Genomic DNA, 12,150 nt, shown 5'->3' on the forward strand with positions numbered 1-12,150 from the left:
TTAAGTGGACCTTGACCCTCTGTCCTTCCTCACAGGAGGCCTGTGGAATTAAACCGTTATTTAGATTACAGGACCATTCCCTTCCTCTAGCTCTCAAGCACTTTCTCCTGCCTTATGTACTAGATCCTCTGGTTCATGCTTTCCTCATCCTCTTCCTCTCTGCTTTGGCGGTGAGTGAGAAATCCAAATTGTTGGTATTTGTCATGCTAGCAATCTGTGATTAGCCCTCTGGGGGCAGGAGGGTTTGGAAAATGACTTTATTCGCATACGTGTCCTAGTCAGTGATCAGAAGCTTTTTGGTATGCGGTGCACCAGCACAGAATAGAAATGTGGTGCTGTCTCAAAGAGTTTACTATCTAAACATCAGCCTAGGAACAGAGGATTGCAAAAAACCAGAACAACAAAACTGGAACTCTCTATTAATAATTGCTGGGGGTCAAGATTAGAGATAGTATAACCACAGCAAGATGTGCCTGCCAGTGCACGCTTCCTTCCTGCTAGCTCTGCCGTGGGAGTGCTAACCTCCAGCCTCAGGGCAGATGGTAGAGCTGCAGGGCACAACCAGAACAGTTAAAGCCACCAAGGCTCACGAGTCAACACTGTAGGATGTGACTTTCAGGGCAAGGTACTTTCTCCAGAGTGTGGGTGCGCTTTGTGGAAAAGCATAACTAATTCTGTTCATGCTTGCTCAATAAAAGTATGTTCAAAACCCATCAGGCACACTGAAAGACAGCTAATATCATCTGGGCAATATCCAAGCTGCCGCAGAAGGAGAAACTATGGAAATTTGTCTTGTCCAGCCTAGAAAAAGCAGGGCCATGTGGAGGCTGTGCACAGAATTGTGTTAGGGGAAGGCTGGGGAGAAAAGATGCTTAAAAGAACATTTCAGCATTGCCTGGGTGTAAGTGGATTGGGGAACATGAGCCACTGGTATGTCAGGAGCAGGTCTGCAGCCACTAAGGAAGGGAAATTTGGGGGAAGCCTCCTGAAAGTAGATGGTGGAAGCAAGAAAACAAATTTGCTCTGAAATGGAGATTGATAAATTTAAGACTGGCATCATATGAACCAGCTGTCTGTCACAGCAGGGATGCAAACTGAGCGTAGAAAACTCAAGGAGATAGTAGCCGCTTGACGGCCAGTAGCTATGCTGCCAGCAAGCTCATCATTGTGAAGTTTATTTTGTGGGCATCGGAGCAAGAGAAGAATCTTGCAAGGAAGAATCTGCAGGAAGGCTCTTGTGGAGACCACAGTGGGCAGACACTAGTTTTGGTGTATCTGGACTGATAAGATGCACCTTCAGCGACCATTAGCCTCTCTAGCAGTTTATCCACCTGCTGTTTTAGCCACCATCTAGACTGCAGACGGAAGTTCCCTGCTGGAGTCTAGAGCATTCATGTTGCAATCCTTTTGTTTAAATCATCTGCCTCTCAGGGAAGAAGTACTTCTGTGGTTAGTACAGTGCCTAACAGACTTCTGAACTGGCTCTAGCAAGAGGCATGTCTGGACTTCCGAGTGGAAGGAAGATTCCCCACAGCCAGCATAAGGACTCTGGAAATGAAGACACGTAGACTCGTAGACTCGGGTGGCTCATTGCACTGGAAAAGGAGTGGAACAAAGACCAGGATATCACCAACAACTGGGGTGAGGTGCACCTAAGGGCATCATTCCTGAGCAGAGCTGCCCACAGAGCTTTCCTGCTGTTTGTAGCAGAGAAATTCTCCATAGGTCATGCTTTCCTTCTTTCCACTGCTAATGACTTTCAAACCAGGACTGGGATTCCCTGGTCACTAAACCTGTCTGCTCTGTTCATGAAAACAAGCTTCACATTGCCCTCTTCACAAGGAAGCCGCATTTTGAAACAGACTTTTGCCTCTTGCTACTCTGGTTGCTGTCTGCTCTGTGAAGTTCCACCTCCTACAGTTAGAGACCATCCTCTGACGTTCTTCACAAGGGTATTAAGAGCCAATTAATAATCTGTCCTTATGCTACCATTGGGCTTCAGCTAGCTCTGTCCCTCCCTTGGAATTTACACTTTTTCCCCACTGGAGCTTCCTCAGTGCACTGGCAGAGCAACCACACCTCAATTTTGCTTTCCATTTGCCGGACTAGTCAAACTGAGCTGTCCTGGTCTATTTTTGTAGGACAGGCTCATTGCTCTCCTACCTACGTGCACCAAAAGCCTGCTCTGTGCTTCTTGGAGTTCCCTTGGAATAGGACAACTGGCTTACTGCAGCTGTGACTGCACCTGAACAGCGGCTTAAACACTTCTCTATCTCCAGAGGAAATACCTTATCTGGGACATCCTATGACCCCATCTGCATACAGCCAGCTTTGACCTCTCTGCTTGTCAAACTTCCTAAGCACATGTGGCTTAGCAAGGCGCGGGGAATGGCTGTGGTGGTTGGGGTGGGGGAATAAAGGCCACAACTCCTGGGCTCTGTCTCTGGCTTTGTGGCAGGGTTTGGGGTAAGGCATTTCACCTTTCTGAGCTCATGGCCCGACTTCGCAGAGAGCTGGTGCTGATGTTTTCCTCTTGCACAGGCATCAGGCAGAACCATGCCTTCCCTTGCCTATGGCTGCGCTCACCGCTTGCCACCAGAAATGGTGTTATTGCATCATCAACCCGCTTACAATGTCTGAGCTCACGTTGGAGGGAGGTCTTTGTTCCTGTGGTGTAAAGGGTAAATGGATACCGCGTAAGGTCTCAGTCCCACTTGCCCTGTAAAACACAGGGGGCGGTTGGTTGTGCCAGGGAGCTGTCACTGCCGGGTTGGCATCAGGAGGCCATTGCAGGCGAGCATCTTTCCTTTTCATCACAGCCACCGGCAGACCTGGCATTTTTAACTACACTGTGGAGCGAATGGGGAGATTTTTCAACTCTTCCTGACAGAAACCTAGGTGGCCCCCTCAGGGGTGGGCTGCCTCCTTGCGGGGACAGTGACCCACTTGGGGTGGGATGTTCCCTGAGGGACGGTCCCTCAGGGGCGGGATGTCCCCCTCAGCGGTAGTGACCGCTCTGGCGCCCCCCGAGGGGAGGGGCGGCCGCTCCCTGAGGGAGGGCGGGGAACGGGGCACAGCGCCCCCCAGCGGGCGGGTGCGGCGGCGCCGCACGTGCGGGCAGGTGGGCAGGGAGGGGAGGGGGAGGCGGGCGCATGCGTGCGGCGGGAAGGTTGGGGGGGGGGGGGGGGCGGAGGTGGGGGGGTAGGCAGGCGGCGGGGCGTGGCGCGGCCCGGCGGCGCCTGCGTGGCGGCGCGAGGCGGGCGCTAACGGCGGGTGGGCGTGGCGCGGCGCGGCGCGCGGCCCTTCCTTCCCGTCCCTGCCCCCCCCCCCCCCCCCCGGCCGTGCCCGCCGCCGCCCCCACCCCCACCCCCGCCCGCCGCCCAGAAGATGGCGAGCCCGTGCGGGCGGCAGCAGTGCTCCATCGAGAGGCGCGGCGTTCGCCACCAGCTCGATTCGTGGCGACACAAGCTCATTCACTGTGTAGGTGAGGGACGGCGGCGCGGCGGGGAGGCCGGGCCCGGCGGCGGCGGCGGGGGGAGGCTCCGCCGGGATGGTGGGGGGGGGGGGGGGGCGGCCCGTGAGGCGAGCGGCGCCGCGGCCTGCGGGCCCGCCCGCCCTCCCCCCGCCGGCGTGGGCCGCCGTGAGGCGAGCGGCGCCGGGCCGGGCCCCGCCCTTCGCCGGGAGCCGTAGCGGGGCGGGGGGGGGGGGGGGGGTCCTGCCCTGCCCTGCCCTTTTGTGCGGCCCCTGTCAGCGCCGCGCCCGCTCCGCCCGGCCCGGCCCGGCCCGGCCGCGGCCCCTTCAAACTTGTTTACGGCGGGGAGCGGCCCGCCTGTCACTGCCCATCCGCCGCCGCGGGAGGCGAGTCCGGCCCGGCCCGCCGGCCCCCGGCCCGCCGCCGTGAGGCGAGGCGGGAGGGAGGGAGGGAGGGAGGGAGGGAGGGAGGGAGGGGAGGCCGCGGAGCCGGCGGCGCGCCCGCCCCGCGCCCCAGCGGGAGCAGCTCGGGGGGGGGGGGGGAGGCTCGGGGAGGCGGGGAGCGCGGTGGCGGGGCCGGCGGAAAGTTGTGGATCGGGCTGCCGGATTGATGCTGTGAATCCGGAGCGGGGCCGCGGGGGTTAAAAGGATGTGTGATTGCTTTTCTCTTCTTCTCCCTCCCCCCCCCCCCTTTTTTTTTTTTTTTTCCTTCCCCTCCTCCTCCTCTCTTGTGCACGTTTGTTGTTATGCAGGCTCCTTGCAATCGAATATTTGGGGTTTTTGCAAAAGAAGGCCCTGATGCCCCTTCATCTCTAGTAACTTTCTCCGTTCAAAATACAGATTTTTGCCCTTTTCTCTTTCCCTAGTGAGAAATTGAGGGCTTTTCTGTGGGTCCCAAAATACACAAAAATGCCAACTCTGGGCAAGGAATTCGGTGTCTGCAAAGATAGTAAAATAGGTTTGACAGCAGTGGGCTATACACTTCCACAGTAATCTTAAAAATCTCTAACCAGAACGCTGGTATGTCTCTTCTTGTTTGGCCTACTGCTTTTAATTGAGCACAGACCCTCGTTTTATTTTTAAATATGCAAATATGGCCATAATCTGCCAGTGACTGCTCAGTGTAGGTAATCTGTAATAACATTCACAGATTCACTTTAGTTCCTTGTGTGCAGAGTTAAACCTCTTATTGTCAGTTAGCTCAGCATCCTAGTTCATTATCAGGGATTTGAAACACCATTTTTGGCTACACCAGGAGTTGTAACTGCTGCTGCATATATTTTTGGCTTCATCTAAATGTTTAAATTTCTGTAACATAAAAGTGTGCGCTAGATGTTGTTAACTACAAATTAATATGAGCAATTAACTTGCTTAAGCATAAAGCGGTTCAAGGGCAATACGTTGCTGAGAAACTCGGCCTCTAAACAAAAGTGCTGGGTTTTCTTTCCAACCAATTAATGATGCTTCTAGATCCAGTTTATGGGGCTTTATTTTGATTCTAGCTTTGCTATGTTACGAACGTTTTGTTGGCTTTCACCTCTGATTGAACCAGATTTATTTTACTTCTATTTCCTTTTCTCATCTCCTCTTACCTCGGCTGCTGGGGGTCACCTGTTCTAGTCCTTTCTAAACTCCTTACTTGCAGCATATCATCTTGTCTTCCTCTTGCTGCCTGCTGCTTTGTCGTTGGGTCCTTCGGTCCCCCTGTGGAGCTGTCCTGCTGCTCAGCGTTTAACCAAATATCTGTGAGGACAAGAGTGGGGTGGAGAAGGAAGTGGGGAGGGGGGAAAGGACAATTTCAAAACTGCTATTCAAGATTTTGTATTTCAGTGAAATGCAGGAAATGTGTCTGTTCATTATGCTGCTCTTTGGGAAAATCTTGGGTAGCTAGAAAAGTTCGTGTTATCTATAGACTCAAGGAAAACACCATGTTATTAAAGTTCTTAGCAACCCTAAGTGCTAAAACTTAAAACAAACACCACCACCCCCTGCCACCCCCATTTGTACACACCCTGTTCCACTTCCCTAAAGCCATTTAAATTGCCAGCTCCTGGAGAAGTTGCTTTCTCCTCTATACCTTCCATATCTCTTCCTCATGCTTAAATTAGATATACGTTTTGTTCCTCCAAAACATTTCCCCTCTGTGAAAGTCCCTCTGTGTGTGTTTAACAAAAGATATTGTGAACACTGCTAAACACTGGGATTTTTTGGAGGTAAAGTACAAAACCATTTAAAAAAAAAAAGTCCAAAGTGTAACAGTGCTATGTGACTTTTATCTTGATGGCACTGTGTCATAAATAGTTTCAACCTCAAATTGATCAGCTTTATGAGATCTCTGGACCTGCCCTGTTCCTAGTATGAATCTTGCATAAATTGTTGGGTCATGTAAATATGTTGTTACCTTTTTTGTTTTTGATATTTTTTCACAGAATTATAAAAGATTTATTGCACTAGCCCAGGATGTCCAGCTGAAATTATGCTGTGATCTTAATCCCTTGCTGCAAATACATCTCTTTTGTCTTTTTAAGTGAGTTTTGACAACGTTCCATGAGATTTGGAAGTTGACCTGTTAAATGATGTGACGTTCTGTTTCGCCTTGGCTGTCTGTAGAAGTCTCTAAGAATTTATTTGCGTAATAAATGCTGATAGATAAATATGGGGAGGAAGAGAATGGGAGAATCCTTGTTGCTTCAGAAATACTCATTCATATTTAGTGCTGAAAGTAAATCTGAGGTGTGTGGGATTCTCTGTGCTAGCATTGTTCCCTGAAAAGTCATACACAGTCTGGTAGTCAGAAAAATAAAGCCTGTGGTTTGAACGAGTGCATTTGGCAATAAAAATGGCTTAAGTAATTCACTTTCCCCTCTTGTTCTTTGCTTCTGCAATAGGCTGCTCTTTTGGACTGTGGCTTCATGACAGTTTGTCAGACTAAGCTTGGGCTCTCAGGGGGAGCAAAAACACAGGAGGGCTGAAGGACTGACCACCTCTGGCCACAGGGAGCCAATTCAGGGGAGATGTGCTAGGAGAGAACATCATCTTTTGGAGGGAGTAGAACAGTTTTCTGCTAGTATAGCTCCCTGAACTGTCTTGTTGTTGGGTCAAGCAAATACCAGTGCTAGCACAAGGAGGAGGGTGGGAATGCATAGCTGGTGGAAAGGAAAAGAGTGAGAAGGCAGCAGTAGAGATACAGATCATCTTGAATTGTCAGAGTTGCACCTTTGGTTGTGCCAGCGCAGCTTTTTGTGGGAGGTAGCTCAGGGAACTGATCTGCCTTGAACGTTCCTTCCTTGTCATGTGTTTCAAGCCCCTTTTTTGGAGGGAAGGAGGTGGTGCAGCTGGTGGGGGACAGGTCTGTGAGCAGTTCTGTTGATGCTGTGGTGTATTTGTGAGGGAGCAGCCTGCTGTGGCCCGAAGGTGGAGGGAAGTGTGGAGAAGGGGTGTCTAAGCTTTCTTTGCAGTGAGATGCATTGGGCTGTTGAACCCCAGCATAGGAATGTAGCTGGGAGTGGCATACGGTGTCTTGATGCCCTTGTAGGACTTTGATTCTAGAGACCTGATATGCCAGATGATAACTATTTGATGCTGACATATGTGTTCTCTGTACCAGTCTTGAGTGTTAGCATCTTTCTCAATGGCCAAAAGCAGATACTGAGAGACAAATATATGTGATGGTTTTATTTTTTTAATTTTTTTTTTTCTCCCCCTCCCAGCCTCCAGTCACCTGCTGTTCAGACACTTGCTGAATTGGAAATGGTTGATGAGATTGGATCAGCTAAGGAATGGGGATTTTGAGGGAGGAGAGAACCCACAGATCCCTGGAACCCTCCTGACACCTTTTATACAGGCAGTAATAGCATTGCAATGCTGTGTGGTTACTGGAGTGATAGTCTGAGGCGGTCGCATGCATTTCTACTAGCTGGTGATGCTTGGCCCTTTGTTAAATATTAGCTGTACTCTTAGAGACTCCCTGACTGAATTACAGCCTGTGTTGGGGGGGTGTGGGCCCGGAGGGAATGTATTAATTCTCTTCAGCAGTGATCCTAGTTTTGGGAGCAAAATGATGATTTAAAGGAAAAACCCGTAACATTCACATAAGATTTCCAATCATCTTGAGCTCTGTCTCTGTTTCACTGAGATGCTGTTTTGCTGTTGATTTTACTCTTAAGCTGTCAAAATAAGCTGAAATAATTTCTTTTGTTTGTTCTTTTTTTCTTTTTTTTTTTTTTTTTTTTAATTGCTGCTGTTGAAATACTGCAACCTAACTACCAGATCTGTTTCTGTGTACTAATTTGTTGAATAGTGGTGGTCTTCTGTGACCTTAGATACTTAGGACTAAAGTGTGGATCCTGTGGAAGAAATATGATATATCAGGAAGTATTAGAAGCTAATATTAATCAAGAGAAGGTGTATAACAGTTGAATAATTCTGAAATCTTTATTACATTTTCTTATCTTGATTATTGCTTGGTTCCAGCCTGTATATGATATGAATTAGCTGCTGCTTCCAAACAGTTAACTGTGTTATCTCATTGTTTTGGAAGCAGGCTTGAGTCTCCAAGTGTTTAACGTAGTTTTAGTTCAAAGGGCGGATTGTATTTCTTTGTTCCAAAATGAGAAAGCTTATTATAGCCCTGATATTGGTGAAAAATAATAATAGAAAGCAAGTTAAGTGCTAAAGTAGAAGTTTAAATGAAGGGCTATCCTAAACTGGTATCTGTTTTAGATATGCCCCTTGCTGTGTCCACAGCAAGTGTGTAAGTGGTACTACGTGGCCTTATTCCAACATGCATGTAATGTAGATGCAGCTTTCAGCTTTTTTTTTAAATGAATATGCTTCTGTTGTACAGAAACTTTAAAGTATAGTACCTGAAGGCTTGTTCAGGAAGATCTGGGCTATACACAAACATTTTTGCTTATTGGCAGGATGGTTATGGAGAGGGAGAATTACCCTTTTATGACAAAGTTATGCCAGGAAAAAAGTCGAGGCAGCTGTCATTTAAAAATAAAAATCTTTAGTTGTAAGGAGTGAAATTTACAGCTTGATATTTAGCTTTACTTTAAATGTGCATGGAAGGATGGTATGCATCTGAAGAACAGTAGAAGTTGAACTGTGGGGGATGATTCTAGATCTGCTTCAAATAAATCACTTCAGATTTGTCCTTGTTTCCCTATTTGAAAATGAAGAATACCTTCTACCCTGACAGAGATGATGTCAACCAAACAAAAGCATACTCAAAAAAATCTTAATAATCACTTTGTTTTATACCATCTTGAGTTCTTCTGGTGACTGAGACATTAAATTTTGGACTAGGCCAAATCACTTGCTTTGTTTCACATTTCAACAGAAAGCTGGTTTACTTTGTGTGAAGTAATAACTATCACTGCAAGGTGGGAGGTTTCCTTCTTGGGACATGTTCATCTTGCAGGAAGTATAGGGTTTTTTGACTTAATTTTTAACTAAGAGCTAATGACATTCAGAGTTCTTCCACTTTTAATAGGATTTCTCAAAATGAATTGCAGTAATCCATTCTGTGCATGCAGGAAATAGTCCAGATTCACCTAGATAAAAAATCTTCGTAGTATTTATATTGAGATATATATAACTACAGATTTACAGCTTTGTGGTATGGCACCATTTTAGAAAATTACTTGGACTGTTCAGAATTTTTAAGCCATTTTATGACAGTTTTGTTGTATATTGATGATAATCCAAATACTGTTATGTACAGAAATACAATAACCACTTTAATTAAGAATGGATGATAGAAAATCCCAATTCTTGTGCCCACTTGTCTAAATCCTTATTGCATAGTACTTAAATGGCTTAATGCTTTACCATCTTAGGCTATTTTACATCCAGACAAGTACTGTCATGTGGGTGTTTGGCTTTTTTTTTGGTCTGAGAACTTGTGTTCTGTCATGGCTAATGTAAAATAACAATGAGAATACTTCGTAAAAGTCCATTTAGGCAAGGTTTGAGGAAAACCAGACATTTAGTGGGGTTAAAGAAAGGTAGCCGTGTTGTGCTGGTTGAGGCGGAGAGGACACTACTGCAGTATTTTACAGGGGACTTTCCAATCTTCCTCACCCTCGTATATATATATGTTTTCACTCTTAAGAGGATGAGGCTTTGGTTCTTGAAGGATACTGGGATGAATATATATAATTCTCTGAGAAATACAAAATTTCTGGATTTTCTGAGAGCAGGGTTGGATGGGCTGAGCCAATCTAGGTTCTACCTCTGGCCAAAAGGGGTGGTAGCGCTTGTTTTTAGTAACTTGACAGAAGACTATGCAAAACCAGTTAATCTTCTGGTGGTACTTAGTAACCTGAGTCATCCTAGTTAGGAATGAGATAAGCAGGAGAGCTCAGCTGAAGCACTGGATATGGGATCATGTCTGTGGCGATGGGAAAGGGAGAGGGGAACAGAGTAGCCTCATTGAAAGGCAGGGAGTTTTCAAGTTTGCATCTTCTGTCTTGTAAGTGTGCTACAGACTGTGGTTATGTTTGACAGCAGTGCTGTCTAAGCTGGTTTAAATAGTCCCCTCTGTGCTGGCACAACCATGTGTGGCAGCTTGGTGAATCAGTTCTCTGACTAGACCTGACTGGAAAACAAATTTTTTTTTTTTTTTTTGTGCAACATCTGCAGAGGATAGAGAGGCAGAGAATGAAGAGTTGAGGCTATTCAGCTGGTATTGTCACACATACACAAATCCAAGTTGTCTTTTCCTGAATAAGTGCTAATTTCTGCATGCATTGTGTTCACTTACAGTAGCAGGGAGAGTTTCATTCTCCCTCTTCAAAGCATTGTGGGTTATAGCATGCGCTCTCCCTGATAATGAACTGTGGGCTTTGCTTTCCCAACTGTGTTGGATGCTCTTGTCCAGTACCTCCATTAATAAGTTGCAGCTTTACACCACTTCTCCCCTGTATCTGCAGGCCTCTGGGGTTCCTCAGTTCTCTATGATAAATCCATGTGGCCTCAGCTTCTTCTGTGAAAATAAAGCTTCAGTTTCGATTTTTCTCTTGGAGAATGCTGTACTGTTATTGTATTGTGTGTTCTTTTATGGTGAGTTGACAAAAAAATTCAGTTCAGAGCTAGAGTAGTAGATTTAAAAGTTACACATCAATGCTGCTGGCACATGAAAGATGAAGTGGAGGGTATGATGTTTTAACATTTCTGCAGGACACGACTTCCTACGTAGTAAAATTGCTATTAGATGATGCCTCCATCTGTTTTTTCCACTCCTCTTACAGACAAAATAAAAGATGGTACTCCTGTTGCATTTTCCAGAAGCGGTGGCAAAGTGGCTGCACAGGGAAGACTTGCAGGCAGACAAAGGATGTTCCTTATGCCCTGAGGACCATGATATTTTATGGGAGGGAGAAGAGGGGGAGAAGACTGGACAAGAGCCTAGTATTCATTAACAAAGGAAGCTTTCAGAAGCTTGAATACAGTAGTGTGGAAAGACATCAGAGGCTACCAGGCAATCTTAACTCTTGAGTTGAGTTTACTAATGAAAAATTTCCTGGTTCTCTTTGAACATTTTTTGCAAACACTTATAGTAGAGGTGTTTCAATATCTGGCTGGAGAGAATTATGTAGATGAGTATCTGATGTGGTCTTTTGCCTTCCTCTGCTGTTACTAGGTTAGGGTGGTGGTCGTGTTTTGAAAGTGGAGCAACTGCCAGAGTAGGAAGAGGAACAGGTAGTCAAGCTGCAGAGTTCTTAATTTCTTGATTTCTTTTTCCTTTGGTTACAGTAACAAAAGGATGTGAAAGTTTCAGCCTACAGCCTGCAATTCCCCACTAATACTTCCAGGCCAGTACATAATGCCAATGCTCCTCACCCGGACCTCTTGAGCACGTAGTGGTGTCAGTCATGAGTCTGTAGCAATGTGCTGTTTGGCTCCCTTTGCTACAGCTTGCTATGTTACCTGTGGAATAGCCAAATGTTAGCTATGTTACCCGTGTTCAGCCTCCTGCCTTGTAAGGACAGGTTCCTGCAGCTGTTAAACTCTCGGTAGCAATTCATACACACAAAGCTTTCATGTACTCTGCCTGTGCTTAATGTGCAGACAGACATGTGGGTCAGTTTTGAAACTTTGTCACGGGCTAGCCACAGATTAATTGGAGTAATGTGCTTGTATGCTTCAACTGAGGAGTCTTGTGGCCAGAAGAGCCCTCTCTGCTGTGCCTAGTGTCCTGCAGTCGTGGGCTTCTTAAAAAATATATAAATATATTGGAATACACAAAATGGATTAGCTTTGTTTAAATGTTTATAGCAAACTGGCTTACTTGGCTTTTGGCTTCTTTGGTAGTTATTTTGGCCTTTTTGTGAACAAGCTGAAAATAAACCAGTGTTACAGCAGACCTTGTCTCAAGTTTGGCCATCTTCTGGGTTAAGATTTGTAATTGTGGCAAAAAATGATGAAAGCCGCTTTCTAGAATATGCTTTATCATGATGTCTAGAGGCATTTCTGAAAACATGTCATTGTATTCTTTGCATGAAGAAAACTTTTTGCGTAGGTGGACACTTAATAACTTCCATTTTGCTCTGCAAAAGCAAGAGAATAGGAAAGCATGCAGGTCATTTCCTTTTCTGACCTAAGAAAACTTAAAAGCAATCCTCTTGAAGCAGTGATTCCATTTACATCCTTTAGAAAAGGTGGAACACAGCT

The 12,150-nt window shown here is 46.3% G+C and overlaps 1 protein-coding gene across 5 annotated transcripts in view; it reads left to right on the forward strand.

The window, feature by feature from the left end:
- The first annotated feature begins 3,350 nt into the window (after window positions 1-3,350).
- Window positions 3,351-12,150, forward strand: part of LCOR (ligand dependent nuclear receptor corepressor) — an 81,324-nt gene continuing 72,524 nt past the window's right edge. For 2 of the 5 annotated variants that reach the window (XM_042789487.1, XM_042789702.1), the window contains exon 1: window positions 3,351-3,484. In XM_042789487.1, the coding sequence (XP_042645421.1) occupies window positions 3,388-3,484 (97 nt within the window). In that variant the 5' untranslated portion in view covers window positions 3,351-3,387. The remainder of the gene's footprint in view (window positions 3,485-12,150) is intronic. The other 3 variants (XM_042789535.1, XM_042789652.1, XM_042789596.1) reach the window with 3 other exon arrangements.

The sequence above is a fragment of the Tyto alba genome, unplaced genomic scaffold, assembly GCF_018691265.1.
Source record: "Tyto alba isolate M040663 unplaced genomic scaffold, T.alba_DEE_v4.0 Super-Scaffold_1, whole genome shotgun sequence".
Classification (NCBI taxonomy): Eukaryota; Metazoa; Chordata; class Aves; order Strigiformes; family Tytonidae; genus Tyto; species Tyto alba.